This window comes from Jaculus jaculus, chromosome 5, assembly GCF_020740685.1.
Source record: "Jaculus jaculus isolate mJacJac1 chromosome 5, mJacJac1.mat.Y.cur, whole genome shotgun sequence".
In the NCBI taxonomy this organism is placed as follows: Eukaryota; Metazoa; Chordata; class Mammalia; order Rodentia; family Dipodidae; genus Jaculus; species Jaculus jaculus.
Genome location: NC_059106.1, coordinates 49,148,482 through 49,167,436, shown reverse-complemented (window position 1 = coordinate 49,167,436; position 18,955 = coordinate 49,148,482). Strand labels below are relative to the sequence as shown.

At 50.8% G+C, this 18,955-nt stretch overlaps 1 protein-coding gene across 1 annotated transcript; it reads right to left on the bottom strand.

Moving 5' to 3' along the window:
* Positions 1–5,346: 5,346 nt before the first annotated feature.
* Ctrc (chymotrypsin C) lies at positions 5,347–13,794 on the bottom strand. The gene is made up of 8 exons (XM_045150006.1): positions 13,643–13,794; positions 12,189–12,280; positions 12,005–12,102; positions 11,242–11,367; positions 9,051–9,187; positions 7,099–7,244; positions 6,244–6,396; positions 5,347–5,427 (listed from the first exon to the last, which is right to left on the bottom strand). Exons 1-8 carry the CDS (start codon positions 13,680–13,682, stop codon positions 5,413–5,415), a joined length of 807 nt encoding a protein of 268 aa, XP_045005941.1. The 5' UTR covers positions 13,683–13,794; the 3' UTR covers positions 5,347–5,412.
* Positions 13,795–18,955: the final 5,161 nt, after the last annotated feature.

The following is an 18,955-nucleotide window of genomic DNA, read 5'->3' as shown; positions in this document are numbered from 1 at the left end:
CAGTCTATTTTGAGAAGCCACACCCTCCATGAGGAGAAGTGGAACAAAAGCAAGGCTTTTGTCACAAGAACCCCACGGGGTCTCACTGTATCGTCCAGACCTGGAACTTGGGGTGCAGTGCAGGTCGACCTCAGGCTTCGAAGTGCTAGGGGTACAGGAGTGTGCCCCGACGTCCAGCTCTTCCCCTTAGTTGGAACAGCAGTTAACAGCAGAGCATTTATTTAGCCCACTGGGTAAAAGTGGAGGCAGCCTGAGCTTGAAGTTCAGCCTTATCGCTTACTGTTAGGTGACCTCAGACAAGCTATTAGACTAGCTTCCTCAAAGCAACATTAAAATGGGGATTAGGTCAGTGCCTGTCACACGGTGAACACATGGGCTATCATCACTGTTATTATCTTCGCTAGGTATCTATGACTGTGCAAAGCAAATATTTTAAAACATGCACATTAAAACATTCCTGCAGTCAGGTTGCCCTAACTCTGAGCTCTATTTTACTTTATTTTAGCCTAAATTGTCCTGTCTTTGGGATCTTTCCAACTGCTGACAGAGATACGTTTAGCTCCTCAGCATTTAACTCTTACAGTAACTAGTGAATCAGTTCACCTTTCACTTCTTCTCGACTACCGGCTTATATCCAGTTCAAAAGAGGAGATATTTGGATAAGCCATTTAAAAGCAAAGGGAATTAAAACAAAATTGGGGACTGGAGAAATGGCTCAGCTGTTAAGGCACTTGCCTGCAAAACCTAATGACCCAGGTTCGATTCCTCAGTATCCATGTAAAGCCAGATGCACAAAGTGACATATGCATCTGGAATTTGTTTGCAACGGCTAGAGGCCCTGGTACACCCATTCTCACTCTCTCTTTCTTTGTTTCTCTTTTTTAAAATTTTATTTTATTGACAACGTCCATAATTATAGACAATAAACCATTATAATTTCCTCTCCCACCTCTCCCTTTGCAACTCTGTAATGGAAATATTTGTATCCCATCCCCCTCTGAGTTTCTTATTTTTATTTTATTTAAAAATTTTTATTTATTTGCTTATTTGAAAGAGAGAGGCAGATAGAGATAGATATAGAAAGAGAGAGAATGGGCATGCCAGGGACTCCAGCCACTGCAAAGGAACCCCAGATGCATGTGCCACCTTGTGTATCTGGCTTACACAGTTCCTGAGGAGTTGAATCTAGGTCCTTTGGCTTTGCAGGCAAGTGCCTTAACTGCTAAGCCATTTCTCCAGCCCCTCTTTTATTTTGATGTCATCTTTTCCTCTCATTAGGAGGGTCCTGTGTAGGTAGTACCAAGCACTGGTACATGGGTATCCAGGCCATTTTGTGTCTGGATGATTGCATTGTAAGAACTCCAGTCCTTCCTTTGGCTCTTACATTCCTTCTGCCGTCTCTTCCTCAGTGAGCCCTGAAGCCTTGGAGGGTGTGCTAGGATTGCTTCAGTGCTGAGCACTCCTCTGTCACCGCTTCTCAGCACTATGGTGCCTGTTTTTTTTTTTGTTTTTTTTTTTTGGTATTTTCGAGGTAAGGTCTTACTCTAGCTCATGCTGACCTGGAATTCACTATGTAGTCTCAGGGTGACCTCAAATTCAGGGCGATCCTCCTACCTTTGCCTCCCAAGTGCTGGGATTAAAGGTGTGTGCCACCATGTCTGACTATCTTAAAATATTATTTATTTGCAAGGAGAGAGAGAGAGAGAGAGAGAAGAGAGACAGAAAGAGAATGGGCACACTAGGGCCTGTAGCCATTGTAAACAAACTCCAGTTGCATATGCCACGTGTGCATCTGGCTTACGTGGGTCCTAGGGAATCAAATCCAGATCTTTAGGCTTTGAAGGCAAGCACCTTAACCACTGAGCAATCTCTCCATCTCTCATGTGGGATTTTTTTAGATGGGATTAATTAAGATGGAAAGACCCACCCTAAATGGGGGCATCACCATTCCACGGCTGGGGTCCTGGGCTGGATAAAGAGGAGAGGGCTGGCTGGGCAGCAGCGTTCATCACACGCTGCTTCCTCACTGTGGATGCTGTGTGAGCAGCTGCCTCAGCTCCTGACGCCACGCCTTCCCCGCCACGATGGACTGTGACCTGGAACCGTGAGCTGGAACAAATCCTTCCTTCCTTAAATAGCTTCTTTCAGAGCATGTTATCACAGCAACAAGAAAGGCAACGTCTACGACCACCCCACCCTTATGCCTTCATATTGCTTTGGCAAATGGAGCTGCTGGGTTCCCTTCCAGGCTGTTGGGACTTTATTCAGGACACTTGACCCCCCTTTCCCTCTGGGACTCACTAGGAGCGTGCTGAGCTGCAAGAAACCAGTGCTTGCTACAGTAGCTAGTACACATGCAGGTTTATTGTTCTTTCCCCCCAAAACTCAGAGGTGGATGGTTGTTGGCCTCAGATGGCCAGCTTGACACGGTCTGAGCTGATATGTTTGCAGTTCTCTTCGCCATCATGCCCACATTCACGCATCAACTGTGCCAGACCCCTTTTCTCAGGAAAGATTTAGCCCCCTTCTCTGTACCTTACAATGCAGTAGGGCTGGGTAGTCCAATGCATGGGCTCTGGGAGGCACATTACCAAAGCTTGTGGTATGCTCCCCACAGGACCCAAGTATGTATGTATGTGTGTGTGTGTGTGTGTGTGTGTGTGTATATACATATATATATATATATATACATATATATATATATACATATATATATATACACACACACACACATATACACACACACACACACACACACACACACACACACACACACACACACACATATATATATATATATATATGTATAAATTTTATTTGAGAGAGAGAGAGGTAGGGAAAAAGAGAATGGGCACACCAGAGCATCCAGCCATTGCAGATGAACTCCAGATGCATGCATCACCTTGTGCAGCTGGCTTCTGTGAGTCCTGGAGAATCAAATCTGGGTCCTTAGGCTTAGCAGGCAAGCGCCTTAACCATTAAGCTACCTCTCTAGCCCCAGGTGTTTTAATAAAGCTTGTAACTTGGGTCTCCAGCCACTTGGCTGGACGAGGTGTCACTTGGGGGCGGATCCTGGGGTCCAGCCCTAAGGTGTGTCTAGAAGTGACCTGATTTCCAGCCAAAATGTGTGCAGAGTGGCAGGGGCTCTTCCTGCGCCCCTGCTGTCTGCTGCTGGTTTTGCGCTTGTGCTTTTGGTGTTTGCTGGCTGGCGATGGTTTTGCTCTGCTTGGATGTTTGCAAGTAGCTTCTTCCGCCATTTGGTGGAACTTCCCTGCATCTGTAAGCTTGAAATCAACCCCTTCCTTCTGTAGACTGAGCCTGGTTTGGGTGTTCATCCCGGCAACGGGAAGCTGACTACAGTACAGCTCCACTGATTCGTTTCATTTCCTTCCCTCCCTTCCTTCCTTCCTTCCTTTACCAGTTCAGTAAACCAATGAGTTTATTGGGAGTTGCTTACAGAAGAGATTATTATAGGAATGTGGGACCCCCCCCCCAAAGCAGCCACTTTGATAGGGCTGGCATGCTTGCTTGCTTGCTTTCTCCTTCCTTCCTTTCCTCCGTCCCTCCTTCCCTCTCTCTCTCTCTCTCTCTCTTTCAGGTAAGGTCTCATTCTAGCCCAGAGGAAGGTTCCGTGCAGTCTCAGGACTACCCCTGCTATGTTACTGGCTGGGGTCGCCTCTGAAGTGAGTAAACCTCTCCATATTCCTGATGTGAAATCCCAAAGCTCTCCTAGAGGAAGTGTTTCACACAATCACCAAGCCACCATATTCACCTGCCATGCTTCCTTATGTCTTGCTTCTTCATATTTTTTTCTTTTTTCAGGCAGGGTCTCATTCTAGCCCAGGCTGACATGGAATTCACTGTGTTGTCTCAGGTTGGCCTTGAACTCATGGTGATCTTCCTATCTTGGCCTCCTGAGTGCTGGGATTAAAGGCGTGCATCACCACACCCGGCCTGTATTTATTTATTTATTTTTGTTTAATATTTATTTAGCCAGGCATGGTGGCGCACGCCTTTAATCCCAGCACTTGGGAGGCAGAGGAGGAAGATCACCATGGGTTCAAGGCCACCCTGAGACTACAGAGTGAATTCCAGGTCAGCCTGGGCTATAGTTAGACCCTACCTTGAAAAACCAAAAAAAAAAAAAAATTATTTATTTGCACGTGTGCACATGTATGGACACACCAGTGTCTCTTGCCACTGCAATCACCCTACGTTTGTGCCACTTTTAGCACCTGGCTTTGTGTGGGTGGCTGAGGAATTGAAGGCTAGCAGGCTTTGCAAGCGAGTGCCTGTAACTTCTGAGCCACCTCCCCAGCCCCTGGGTCTACATTTCTGTTTCTACATGCATCCACCCAAGGAATTCGATGGTATGTTTCTGGCCTGCCTCCTTCAAAGTGCGAACCTGGGGACGCTTCACCCCGGTGCTTGCAGAGTAAGCAAAGTCATGCCTGCGAATGGCATCCTGGCACGTGGGAGGCACAGCTCGGTTCCCACCTCCAGCGGCCAGTGTCTGACCGGGAAGCAGGGCAGTTGAGGGGCCAATCAGCAGCTGTCTTGGGGTTGTCTGAGAGGAGCTCAGAGGCTGGGGTGCAGCACCCAGTAGATCCACACATTCTCTGGAACACCTTACACCAGTCCCTCTGGCCAGGGGAAGGGCGTCCATTCGGGATGCCTCTCACTGGACCACGGGCATCTCATCTTGGGTCCCGCTGGTTTCCCGCCAGCCTCAGGAGAACATTCCTTCCCCAGCCCCTCCCAGATCACGGGCTACTGGCTTGTTCCTGGCACCAGGCCCAGCTCTCTCTCTGGGCCTCAGTTTCTCCACCTGTCATATGCGGTGAAGGCTACTCCTATGGCACAGTGTGACAACCACTGCTTTCCTCAAACCTGTGCTCTGGGGCTGGGGTTCCCCCTTCCTGTAGCCCACTGTGAAGGCTCATCCTCTGACCAACAGCCACTGTGGGGACTGTGCTCCGGGTCAGGGAGCTTCTCCTCAGGGGCCAGAGGTTGTCTCTGAGTTCGGGGCATCCTCCTCTGGCACGGCCTGCCTGGGCAAGGTGAGGCTGGCTGTGAGATGATTCCAGCCTCCACCTGCAGCTGAAGGCTCTGGAGGCAGGACTGGGGTAGACTGGCTCTCATCAGAGCCATGCTGGCTTATGGTGAGAGAGGGAGGGGCACGTGTCTGCAGTCCTGAATCCTGACCCAGCAGTCTTTCTCCAGATTCCCCTCAGGAGCCGGCCCCTCCATTAATACCTTAGTGGCTCCCTTTGAAGTCTCTGAACGGCCCCTCCCCCTGCCCCACCCCAGGGCCTCAGGAAAGGCGCAATTGACAGTCCAAGCAACTCAGGGAAGGAGGTTTGTTTATTACTGTTGCAGGGATGGGCTGCCAGGCTCCAAGAGATCCTCGCATCACAGCTGCATTTTCTGGGGGAGCAGAGGACAGTGTGAGGGACTCTGGGACTTTCTGGGAAAGCACAGGGCTCTGAGGGGTAGGTAGCGGTGGTGGGGGAGGGGCAGCCTGGTGTCGCCTTATCCCTGCCATCCCCCCTCCCCCCCCGCATGTTAGATCATGGTGCATGTGGGCTCAGACTGCATCCTGGGCCCGTTGAGGGCATCCCTTTCTCCACACCCTCAAGACCATCCTTGCTACCCATGCTGTCCTTCTGTTGCTGGGCCCTCCCTCATTCTTTTTTTTTTTAAATATTTTTTTTGTCTTGCTTTTTGAGGTAGGGTCTCACTCTAGCCCAGGCTGACCTGGAATTCACTAAGGAGTCTCAGGGTGGCCTTGAACTCACAGCGATCCTCCTACCTCTGCCTCCCGGGTGCTGGGATTAAAGGCGTGCGCCACCACGCCCGGCTTTTTAAAAATATTTTTATTTTAATTTTATTTATTTGAGAGAGAGAGAGAGAATGGGCATGTCAGGGACTCTAGCTGCTGCAAACGAACTCCAGACGCATGTGCCACCTTGTGCGTCTGGCTTACATGGGTCCTGGGGAATTGAAACTAGGTTCTTTGGTTTTGCAGGCAAGTGCCTTAACCACTAAGCCATCTCCCTAGCCCTTTCCCTCATTCTTGACTCAAGGTTTACCCTGGGTAGCTCTGGGCCAGGGCTTCTTCAGTGAGTGAGTGAATGTGTGAACTTGAATGTGGATATACGTGACCGTGGACGAGTGAACACACGTCAGAAGGAGCCTGTAGGGAGAGGTCCCATGAGGGGAGTGGCTACGGGAGACACCCACCTCGTTGATCCAGTCAATGTAGGAGGACACCCTGGTGAATACTGTGGGCTTCTTGCGAGTGTTGCACCCACTGGCAGAGCCAAAGCTCACCACACCACGCACCTCCCAGGAGCCGTTCTCAGCCTGGCAGTTCAGTGGGCCTCCGGAGTCCCCCTGCACCAGAGCAAGCACACTTTGAGCCTTAGGGGGGCTTTGGGGCCCAGGTGTCTGTGGTGGAGGATGTGTTGTAGGTCACCAGGCCCAGGACCCCTGCTTCTGGCCTGAAAATGTGGGGTGCTGACTTGGACCTCATTCTGGAGGTTCTGGGGTATCGACTAGCTCTTGGTTTGCTGTGTGACCTTGGCATGACGCCAGCCCTCTCTGTGTCTCGATTTCCTTGGCTGTCAAGATCATCGTGTCTAAAGTTGCAACGAGTTGCTCAGAGAATTGAGGAGGCTGGGAGCCTTTGTGTGTGTGTGTGTGGGGGGGGATAGCCTGGGATGTGGGGAGGCTGGAGTGGGCGAGGGTGGTATGTCTTGGATGTTTTGTGGTTAGGAGTCCTTGTGTCCCTGCAGGGGCTTCTATGTGAAGGGGTACCACAGTTCCATTTTCCATATGGGAAAGCTGAGGTTCAGAGAGGTTGCCCAACCCTTCACTGGCACATGACCTCAGCTGCTTCTGCCTCGCTCTCTGACATTCCCTACATGCTGGGGGCAAGCAAGAAGGGGTAGTAGGTTGGGGTGACAGCTATCCCCTAAGCCTGGAGCTCCATCTTCTCCCAGGGAAGGGTTTGCTCTATCCCATCCTGCTCCACACGTACAGCCCCGTCTACCTGGCTGCCTGCAGTGGGGCTGGAGGTGGGGCCCGCACACTCACGTTGCAGGCGGAGGTGACACCGTCTCCTCCGGCGCACACCATTGTTTTCTTCACCCGGATGAACCACCAGTCCAACCTGGAGCACGTGGCGTGGCTCACAACGGGCTGCAGACCCTGCTGGAGCACCTCAGAAATGGGGCCGTTGGCTAGGGAGAGAGTGACAGTGACCAAGGGGCCAGCTTGCTCCCCCAGCATGGCCCAGCTGTGGCCCTCATTGGAAGATAGGGACAGAACACAGTTGAGTATGGGGTGCTGTGGGACCCACGCGTGGGCCCATCATCAGGGTCCCTCAGGCGGTGAGGGAAGGAAAGTAGGGGACACAGGACACCCTTGAGGCATAGTACTAAGTAAGTCAGCTTTAATTTAGAGTCTGAGGTGTTTTTGTTTTCTTCACGTGCGCACACACATGTATGTACTATGTGTGGTGGTGTGTGTGTGGCGGATGCACGTGTGTGCAGGTGTGCATGTCCTGTACACACATGAGTAAAGGCCAGAGGAAGGCATCAGGTGTCTTCCTCTACTTCCCAACCCTGAGAGACAAGAGTCTTTCACTAAACCTGAAGCTGTTGTTGTTTTGGTCAGAATGGCTGACTGGTGAGCCCAGTGATCCTCCAGTCTGCGCTCCCCACCAGACTAGAATTACATGCCTGAGTCTCCATGCCCAGCTGTCTACATGGGTACTGGGGCCTCGAACTCAGGTGGCCTCAGGCCCTCATGTTTGTGCAGCAAGCACTCTTATATCCACTGAGCCATCTCCCCAGCCCGTGTGTGTGTGTGTGTGTGTGTGTGTGTGGCGCTGGGGATCAAACCCAAGACCTTTCTCATGCTAGGCAAATGCGTTACCACTTAGCTGTGTTCTCAACCCTCTTTTTGTTTTACTCATTTTTATTGAAATGTTTTATTTGTTTGTTTGTAAGGAGAGAGAGCGAACAAGTGAGCACCAGGGCCTCTAGCCACTGCAAATGAGCTCCAGATGCCTGCACCATGTTGCACATCTGGCTTTACATGGGTACTGGGGAACTGAACCCAGGCCTTCGGGCTTTGCCAGCAAGTGCCTTTAACCACTGAGCTATCTCTCCAGCCTTCTTTTTACTTTTTAGAGACAGGATCTTACAAAGTTACACAGGCTGGCCTTTAGTTCACTCTGTAGACCAAGCCAACTTTGAATTTGTGATCCTCTTGCCTCAGTTTCCCAAGTAGTTGGGAGGACAGGCTTGTGCCACCACTCCAGGCTTGAGCGTTTAGCTGTCAACCATTACCTTGTAAGTCTGCCTTTGACATCACTATTCAGAGGTATTTCTCATGATGTCCTAAGAATTGACCTGCGTGTCCTCTAAGTCTGGGTAATTTCCACTCGCACGTTACTTTTCATTCAGCTAGAAGGCACTTGGGCGTTAGTCTGCCATCGGGTCTGACCTCCCATCCCAGGTGCCTGAGGATGACCTTGAACTCCTGACCTGCTGCCTTCACCTCCCAAATGCTGCACCACCACAGCCAGCCTTGAATTTAGTTCCTTCTCGTGATGTGGGCAGTGCACCAAGTCCTGTCTAAGCAGCTGACCAGTACTCATCTATTAATCCTTGTGGTACCCATTGCATGCACTTGTCACATAGTCTATGATGAATAAATATTAGTTGCTATCATTACAAAGCTTAAGATATGAAGCGCCAGGTGGGGTGGTGCATGCCTTTAATCCCAGCACTCGGGAGGCAGAGGTAGGAGGATCGTCATGAGTTCGAGGTCACCCTGAGACTACATAGTGAATTCCAGGTCAGCCTGGGCTAGAGGGAGACCCTACTTCAAAAAAAAAAAAAAAAAAAAAAAAAAAGATAGGAAGAAACAAGACATGAGGAAGTGTGACGGGTGCATATGGTGGCTTGGTGATTGTGTGAACCACTTCCTCTGCGAAGGCTTTGGGATCTCACAGAGGGGGCAGGGAGGGGTTTACTCACTCCAGAGGCGACCCCAGCCGGTGACGTAGCAGGGGTAGTCCTGAGGCAGCACGGAACCTTCCTCTGGGAGACAGGCCACCTGGATGGTGTCACTCAGCTCCACAGGCTCTGCCAGCTTGATGAGGGCAATGTCGTTGCTGGGTTGCAGAGCAGAGGGCAAGGGGCAGGAGCATTAGGGCTGGGGTTGGGGATCGTAACAAACACCTGCCAGGGCCTTGTCAGCTGACGGGAGACACAATAGGAGCACCCACTGTGTTGGAGGTGGCTTTCCCCTTCACCCGTCAGCCCATAACAGGCCTGACAGATCAGGAGCATTCAGAAAGGGAGTCACAGGGCTGGAGGGATGGCTTGGTAGTTAAGGTTTGATTCCCTAGTACCCACATAAAGCCAGATGCACAAGGTGGCACATGTGTCTGGAGTTCATTTGCAGTGGTTAGAGGCCCTGGCATGCCTATTCTCTATCTGCCTCCTTCTCTCTCTCTCTCTCTTTTTTTTTTTTTGGTTTCTCAAGGTAGGGTCTCTCTAGCTCAGGCTGACCTGGAATTCACTATCTAGTCTCAGGGTGGCCTCAAACACATGGCAGTCCTCCTACTTTTCTGCATCCCAAGTGCTGGGATTAAAGGACTTACTTTATTTTTTAAAATATTTTTATTCGTGTGTGTGTGTGTGTGCTGCAAACAAGCACCACTTTTTGCATCTGGCTTACATGCATAGCCTGGGAATTGAATCCAGGCTGTCAGGCTTTGCAAGCAAGTGCCTTTAACCACTGAGGCATCTTCCCAGCCCCCAACCTTAACTCTTTCTAAGACAGAGAGAGGGAGAGGGAGAGAAAATGGGTATGTCAGGGCCTTCAGCCATGGAGAATGAACTGTAGACGCATGAGCTCCCTTGTGCGCATATGCGATATTACAACTTGTGTCACTGTGCATCTGGCTTATGTGGGACCTGGGGATTCAAATATGAATTGTTAGGCTTTGCAGGCAAGTGCCTTACCTGCTAAGCCATCCCTCCAGCCCTTGATTTTAAAAATAATATTTTATTTACTTATTCGTGCATGCACACATGTATGTGCATGTGTGAGAGCATCAGGCTCTCTTGCCATTGCAAAATGGAATTCCATGTTTCCACCACTTTTTTTTTTTTTTTTTTTACTCTTTGCACCTAACTTTATTTTTATTTTGAGAAATAAAGAGGCAGATAGAGAATGGGCATGCCAGGACCTCTAGCCACTGCAAACGAGCTCCAGATGCATGTGTCACCTTGTGCCTCTGGCTTATGTGGGTCCTGGGGAATTGAACCTGGCTCATTATTCCACCACTTTTTATATGTGGTAGGTGACTGGGAAATTGAACTGCAGCCTGCAGGTTTGCAAGCTAGTGCCATTAGCCATTGAGCCAACCCCTCGCCCCAGCTCCTCTGTCTTAATGTTATTAGTTGTTGCATTATTTTTGGTTTTTGGAGGTGGGTCTCACTCTAGCCCAGGCTGACCTGGAATTCACTATGTAATCACAGGGTGGCCTCGAACTCATGTTGATCCTCCAATGTCTGCTTCCTGAGTGCTGGGATTAAAGTCGTACACTATCATGCCGGGCTGCCACCTTATTTTTTGAGACAGGGTCTCTCACTGAACCTGAACCTTACTACTTCCGCTGGACTAGCTGGCCATAAGACCCCAAGGACATTCCTGTCTCTCCACTTCCTCAGTGCTGGGATTATAAACATGTGCCTGTACCAGCACACCTGGCTTTTTTTTCATGGGTGCTGGAGATCCAAACTCGGGTCCTCATGTTTGACTGAGAAGCATGTGATTCGCTGCCAACAGACCTGTTTCGACATCTGATTTTGCCATGCCCTGGGCTGTGTGACCTGGAAAGTACTTCAGACTCTCTGAGTCTCGTGCCCTTAAAATGTGAGCATGCAGCCAGCACTCACTCAAGGCGAGACCGGGCTCTGTCTGTGGCTGGGTGACTTCTGTCAGGACAACTGTCAGGGGTGGGGGGGGGTGTCCTTGGAGTCTCCATCTCTTGTGCGTCTTTCCCAGACCTTTAGTCAGTGTGAGGGACAAAGGGATCATCTCACAGTGGTGCGGGTGGGCATAGGTGCTGGGCACAGTGGACAGGCCTGCAGCTCTGTTTTGGGGGCCCTTCTCTTTCCCTGGCCCAGTGCTCTACTCAAGGTGGATGGTACTCACTGTACCAGGAGGGGGTTCCACTTCTCATGGACGTAGATGGTGTCCACCCCCACGTACAGGGCGCCTTCCTCGTCCTCCACTGTCAGGTTGTTCTTCCCCAAGCCCACGCGGTAAGTCAGGGCATCACTGTCAGAAGAGAGGAATGGGTCAGTTGGCCTTCCGCCCAGCCAGTCACAGAGTTGAGAGGGAGCTGGGGGATTTAGTGACCTAGCCTCCTGGTTACCATGGGGATCCATGGAGAAGAGGATCTGTTTTCATGGGCTTTGCCCAGGGTGGGGGCTGGGGGATGGGCCCAGGACGTGGAGCTAGGGACTTGGGTTTGGATTGTGGTGTTGCTGCCCCAGCTGGGCAGGCTCTGGCCCAGGCCCCTCCTGGGTCAGGTGGGTAATAGGGGAACTTACCTCACAGGAAATCCAAGCTACCATTGCCATTCTTGTGGCATCAGCCATCTGACTATCTCCTGCTCTGCCCTGGTTTCCCACTCTACTGTCTGCTCTTTGTCCTTTCCTTCTTTCCTTCTCTCCTTCCTTCCTTCCTTCCTTCCTTCTTTTTTCTTTCTTTCTTTCTTTCTTTCTTTCTTTCTTTCTTTCTTTCTTTCTTTCTTTCTCCTTTCTCTCTCTCTCTCTCTCTTTCTTTCATTCCTTCTCTCTCTCTCTTTTTAAATAGAGGGACTGGAGTGTGTGGTAAACCCTTAATAAGAGCCGTTTCATCAGGATCCTGCCCTGGGTGAGCAGCTGGATCCCGGGGTGTCTCTCCTGCTCACTTGATGCAGTGGGCAGCTGTCAGGACGAAGTTGTCGGCGATCAAAGTGCCTCCACACGTGTGCCCCCATCTGTCGTCCTTGAGGTACTGAAGAGAGACCTGCAGAAGGGCTGTGTGTCAGCCCACAGGGCCCCTCCCGCTAGCCCTGGGCCCCTTGTCCCAGCCGCAGCCCCGAGCTTGCTTACCTGCCAGGGCCAGCTGTGGGGAACAGCGTCATCTCCTCCTACCACCCTGGCTGAGAGGTTGGGTGGGAAGGTGGGGACTCCGCAGCTGGCAGCTGGGGAGACAAGGGGAGTGCAGGTGAGTGGCTGACCTCCCACGGGGAAGGGCAGGTGGGACACTCTGGCTAAGTAACGGGCTTCTCACATCCTACTTATTGACACTTAGTGGGGGAGACCCCTTAATTCCCTGAGCTTCAACTCCTTTTTCTGCGCGGTGAGAATAGCAGACGCGGGAGTTTTCCGAGAACTAGGTTACACAGCACACTTGAAGAGCTTGGACCAAGGCTCCGGGCAGAGCAGACGTTTAATCAGCGCAGGAAACAGACAAGCGCCTGGCGTGTGCCAGGGCCTGGGCACGCCTGGTCCTTCTGCCCCTTCATGGGCCACAGCACCACGCTGGAAGATTGGACATGACCTGAACAGAGCGCCACGCTGTCATGGCTGGGGAGCGGCGAGGAGGGCGCAAGAGCGTGTGCTCTGCGGCAAGGCAGACCGAGGTTCCCGTTCTGGCTGCACCGCTTGCCAGCCTGCAGTCCCGGGGAGGGCACCGACTGTCCCTGAGCCTCGGGGACCCCACTGTGAGGTGCAGCTGTAGATAGACCCTTGTACTTCAAGACTGTTCCTTTGGGGCTGGAGAGATGGCTTAGCAGTTAAGGTGCTTGCCTGCAAAGCCTAAGGACCCATATTTGACTCTCCAGAACCCACCGTATACAGACACACCAAGGTGAGGCCAGTGCAAGGTCGCATGTGCCCACTTGGTGGCTCAAGCATCTGTAGTTCGATTTCAGTGGCTGAGGTCCTGGTGCACCAATTCTCTCCCCCCCTTTCTCTCTTTCTGTCTCTCTCACTGTCTCTACGCTTGATCTTAGGCAAAAGGCTGAGAAGTGATCTTTTGCTCTTTCTAAAGAAAAAATAGATTGTTCCCTTGCGTATAGCAAGCAGGAGGTAGACGGGAGCCTGCTATGATTACTGTAGTTATTATTGAAAGGACTCTTCCTCAAGTGCTCTCACTTGCCAGAAAGGGTGATGTGTAGGGGTCCAACGGAGAGTGAGTGGCATTAAGTCATGTCCTTTGGTTCATAATCCAGGGGAATGCCACCAAAATGGGGGAGCAAAGAATGCCTGAGGGGGAGACCCAGCTGAAAAAGGCAGGCTCAGGGGTCTCTGGAGTGACTCCAGGATGAAGCTTCCATTGTGGACCCTTCGCTTAGTGCTTCCCACACTGCAATATGCTTGCCAGCTCTTGTCAAGGAGGTGGGAGCAGAGCCGTCCACTTGTAACTGACTCAACCGACACCCAGCTGCTCGGTAGCTAAACCCACACCAGATCCCGGCGTGCCTTTCCTTGGGAGCACAGGGCACCCAGAAGCCAACCTGAGCTCCTAGCTTGCTCACTGCCAGTACCCCCCCTCAGCTTACCACAGGCCAGGATCGCGGCGAGGACTGTGACACCCAACATGGTGTAGGTGACCAGGACTGACGGGCCGTGGAGGCAGGCGGGAGACTTATAAGAACAAAGAGGTGAGTGAATACACAGGGTCAAGGCCAAGCCACGCCTGGGGACAAACCTGTTTCCACCAGGTCTTTTCCCTGACCTTGGTGGTTACTATGTAATCTGCGAAGGTAATGTTTTCCCAACTACCCCAAGGTGGAAAAAATTCCAAGGGGTAAGATTTTTGGAGGGAAAGGGGGTTCTTGCTTGCACTTGGGGTGTGTTTTCATTCTCTTTCCCAACCTCATTCCTTTTAGTTATCATATGCCAATGAACTCAGTACAGTTTTGCTTTGTTTTCTTTTTTTGTTTTTTCGAGGTAGGGTCTCACTGTGGCTCAGACTGACCTGGAATTCACTATGGAGTCTCAGGGTGGCCTTGAACTCACAGCAATCCTCCTACCTCTGCCTCCCGAGTGCTGGGATTAAAGGTGTGCACCACCACGCCTGGCCCTCAGTACAGTTTTTATAAAAAAAAATTTTTATTTATTTGGGGGAGGGGGTGGAGAAAGGCAGATAGAAAGAGGGGGAGAGAATGGGCATGCCAGGTCTTTAGCCACTGCAAGACACTCCAGACACATACGCCACTTTTGTGCATCTGGCTTTATGTGGGTACTGGGGAATCAAACTGGAGTCCTTAGGTTTTGGAGGCAAGTGTCTTAGCCACTGTGCCATCTCTCCAGCCCTGTTTTTATTTTTTATTTTTGAGACAGGGTCACATGTTGGCCTTGAACTCGTTTTGGGTAGCTTGAACTCCTGATTCTCCTGCCTCCACCTCCCAAATGCTGGGATGACAGGCCCACCGCGACTGGCTTTGCTCAGCACTTGTACTTCTTGCATTATCTCACTTTAACTCTTCCAGCACTGTGACTATTATCCAGCCCCTAAAGATGGGAGCTGGGCTGGAGAGATAGCTCAGTCAGCTAAGTGCTCGCAAGAGGACCTGAGTTTGATCTCTAGAACCCACATAAAAACACAAAATTGGGGGCTGGAGAGAGGGCTATGAACACTTACTGGGTGAGCTCAAGAGCCTGAGGAGGCCTGAGAGAATGCTTGAGTTTGATCCCCAGGACCCACGTAAACACCTGGGCATGGCCTTGTACATCTGTGACCCTAGTGCTATAGGGGAGCAGAGGCCTGGCAAGCTCTGGCATCAGTAAGAAACTGGCTCAAATAAGAATGGGCAGAAGGGCTGGAGAGATGGTTTAGTGATTAAGGCGCTTGCCTGCAAAGCCTGAGGATCCTGGTTTGACTCTCCACAACCCATGCAAGCCAGATGTACAGGTGGTGCATGCATCTGGAGTTTGTTTGCAGTGGCAGAAGGCCCTGGTGCACCCATTCTCTCTCTCTGCCTCTTTTTCTTTCTTTTTTTTTCCAAGATAGGGTCTCACTGTAGTCCAGGCTGACCTGGAATTCACTATGTACTCTCAGGGTGGCCTCGAACTTATGGCGATCCTCCTACCTGAGTTCCTTCCTGAGTGCTGAGAATAAAGGAATGCATCACCACACCCAGATTTCTGCCTCTTTCTCTATTTATTTATTTATTTGAGAGTGACAGAGAGAGAGAGAGAGAGAAAGAGGCAGATAGAGAGAGACAGACAATGGGCGTGCCCAGGGCTTCTGCCACTGCAAACGAACTCCAGACGCATGTGCCTCCTTGTGCATCTGGCTAACGTGGGTCCTGGGGAATTGAGCCTTGAACCCGGGTCCTTAGGCATCACAGGCAAGCGCTTAACCGCTAAGCCATTACTCCAGCCCTCTTTCTCTCTTAAATAAATACAATATCTAAAAGTTAAAAAAAAAAAAGGGATTGGGAGCTTGTGTGTTGCTGGAAGGGTACATGCATGTGTATATGCCCCACACACTACACTGTACACACATGCTTTTAATTCCAGCACTGGAGAGGCAGAGATGAGTGGATCTCTGGGTTCCCTGTCTAGCCAGTTTAGCTTACTTGGGGAGCTGCAGGCCAGTGAGACTCTGCCTCACAGAAAGGTGAACAGCACCCGAGTTTGTCCTGTGCCCTCCACACGTGCATCTGCACGCACGTGAGCATACACACAAGGATGGGAAAGCCAAGACATGTAATTTAAGCACAAGGGAGGCTGAGGCAGAAGGATTACAAGTTTAAGACCAGCCTGAGCTGGACTGTGAGCCTGCTTAAAAAAAAAAACCCACAAAACAGGGCTGGAGAGATGGCTTAGTGGTTAAGTGCTTGCCTGCAAAGCCAAAAGACCCAGGTTCTATTCTCCAGGACCCGTGTAAGCCAGGTGTACAAGGTGGCACATGGATCTGGAGTTCGCTTGCACGCCCATTCTCTATCTGCCTCCCCTTCAAATAAACAAAGCAAAATAAAACAAACAAAACCCCGAGGAAGCAGAGACTCAGGGTGACATTCAGGGTGCAGGGTGGGGCGCCATGCAGCCGCACTTTGAGAAGTGACCCTGGTTGCAGCTCTACATATGACGAGGTTTGTTCTGGGCGGGAGCTTGGCGAGACACAGGCTGGAAAGTTCCTTCTCTATGGATTCCACATCCGAAACGACCTGGAGACCATGAGTGGTTCAGGATGCGAAAGCTGAGGCCCCTTTCAGCTGGGGCGCCTACTTCAACCATCCTCCAAGGCTGATTGGCTGATGAAACGTCTGTGAGGGTGGAGAGATGGAATGTTGCACATTCAGAGCCAAATCATCTTGGGCTATCTTTAGCTTCCATAATCACCACTTACTGCCCACCTGTGTGTCTGACCTAACACCCTTGTGACCATCTGGTGGTCAGGTGAAACCTTTCTGGAATGTACTAACCGAGCGCCAGTTTCCACTAACCCAAAGGCTGAGAATCCGTCGGATAGCATCAGAGATTTATAGCAGAGATTCCCCCACTCTGCTGTAACTGCCCACCTGATGGTCAGCCAATGTAGGTGAAAAGTGCCTTAATTTATGACTGTCTTTTTTTTCCCCTCAGGGAAATATTATTTATTTACTTGTTTGTCTATCTTTTTTATTTTGTTACTATAAAAACTTCATGAAAACGTTAACACATTGGAACATGGAATTTGGGGTGACTCTGTGTTCATTGGCCATGATCACTTTTATATGTAGCTCCAGAATAAATTATGTCCTATTTGCTTAGAGGCGAGAGCTGTGTGCTTGGCAGCAAGTTTCTGGTGTTTGGACAGAGGCCCCAAGGACAAGCCACTTTCACCGAAGGATCAAAGCTAGGTACCAGCAAGGGTCCCTGTGTCCAAACAACCTGGCACTGTCTCCTCAGGTGTACCATGATGAGTTCTTTCTGGGGCTTGGACCTCCCCTGATTTGCTTGACAGTCCATTTGTTCATTCTGAGCTGCTTCTAGGGTCCTATTGGTTGGCAACTTTTTTTTTATTAGCTGACAGAACCATCGCCTGCATCCCGCTGGACCCTGTGATTCCCAGGGCCTGAATCAGAGCTCCAAGGATGTTAGAGTTCTTGAGCTGCCACTCAAGGCCAGGCTGTAATAGAAAATGATCTGCAAGTGATCTGAGTGGGTAGTGGGAGGCAGCCAGATGACTCTCTGAGCCTCAGGAGAAGCACTGGCAAGGTTGGGAGGGAGGAGGTGGGGTGAGGGCCTGAGAAAGGGGCAGGTGCTCAGATCTTGGGACAGGACTCAACAGCCTCTTGGATGATGGAGGCCCACAAAAAGGGCAGACCAAGGGGTTGGCAGAGCTTCTCAACATCACATATGAGAATGGTGGGCTTGCTGAGGGATTGGAGATCGCCAGGGAGGAGCGGTAAAAGTTCAGGGGGGGGAGAGGGAGGCTTGGGGTCATGGGGTTTTAGTTGCTTGATGATGCCTCTGGGACCTGGTAAGAGGATTAATGAGAAAATGGGGTCTAGGGAGTGCATGTATGTTAGGGTAGATGTGTGTTCGTGTGTCTAGAAGCCAGAGGCAGACATCAGATGTCTGATTCAGTCAGCCTCCACCTTTTGACATAGTCTCATTGAACCCAGAGCTTATTGATTCAGCTAGACTGGCTAGCCAGCCTGCCTCAGGGATCTTCCAGTCTCCCGCCACTTCCCCCACACTGGGATTACAGGCACATGCTGCCAAGCCTGGCTTTTGTGTGGGTGCTGGGGATCTGAACTCAGGTCCTCATGTTTATGAGTGGCAAACACTTTATCCATTGAGCCTCCGTCCCAGCCATAATTTTTTATTTTAAAAACTATTTTATTATCATTTATTTGAGACAAAGAGTGAGAGAGGGAGAGAGAGAATGGGTATGCCAGAGCCTCTAGCTACTTCAAATGAACTCCAGACACATGTGCCACCTTGTACATCTGGCTTACATGGGACCTGGAGAATTGAATCCTGGACCCTTAAGTTTTGCAGGCAAGTGACTTAACTGCTAAGCCATCTCTCTAGCCTTATTTATTTATTTATTTATTCATTTTGAGGTAGGGTCTCTCTCTAGCTCAGGTTGACCTGGAATTCACTCTGTAGTCTCAGGGTAGCCTTGAACTCACGGCGATCCTCCTGCCTCTGCCTCCCAATTAAAGGATTAGAGGCGTGAGCCACCATGCTCGGCTTCCTATTTATTTATTTATTTTTTGAATAGGGTCTCTTGTAGCCCAGTCTGGTTTTGAATTCCTGATTCTCCTGCCTCCACCTCTCAGATGCTGAGATTAAAGGAAGGTTTCACAACACTCAGTTGTGGGGGAAAGTATTAGGGAGTCCTCTCTCTCAGGTTTGGGGTTCCTCTAGGCTTCCTCATTCCTCAGTGGGCTTCCTCTGCCAGCACTGGCAGCGAGCAAGGGTCTCGGCAGGCTGCGGCCCTGGCGATGGACAGCAGGCCCCTGCAGACTCTGGGATCCCAAGGGCTCCAGGCTCACAGACATCACCAGGCCAGCCAGAGTTTGACTGTATGTCTGTCTGCCTTAGGCTCCTCCCCATCCCTGAGTCCCTCCCACCAGCACATTAGGGGTCCAGGGTTCTTGCCTTGAGTGAAGGGTGCTGAAAGGCAGTGCTTAGCCTAAAATATTGTGCTGACGATGGTGTCATCTCAAGCACTGAGTAGCCTACTTCAGGACATACACCTAGGGGACTCTGCCCTAGCCAGAGGTGCAAGGCGGGATGAAGGGGGCGGTGTCACCTAGTACTGCAGTTCCATTCGTGGCCACGTAGAGGCAGCAACATCCAGGCCAACAGAACACTGCTCCCCGACTCAGCGCAGTGGCAAAATCAACGTCACACTGAGCAGATGGAGG

Coding starts and splice junctions, on each gene's coding strand:
- Ctrc (XM_045150006.1), bottom strand. CDS start 13,682: ATGTTGGGTGTCACAGTCCTCGCCGCGATCCTGGCCTGTG. Junction 12,103..12,188: donor CCCACAGCTGGCCCTGGCAG/GTAAGCAAGCTC, acceptor GCCCTTCTGCAG/GTCTCTCTTCAGTACCTCAA. Junction 6,397..7,098: donor GTGTCACCTCCGCCTGCAAC/GTGAGTGTGCGG, acceptor GCTCTGGTGCAG/GGGGACTCCGGAGGCCCACT.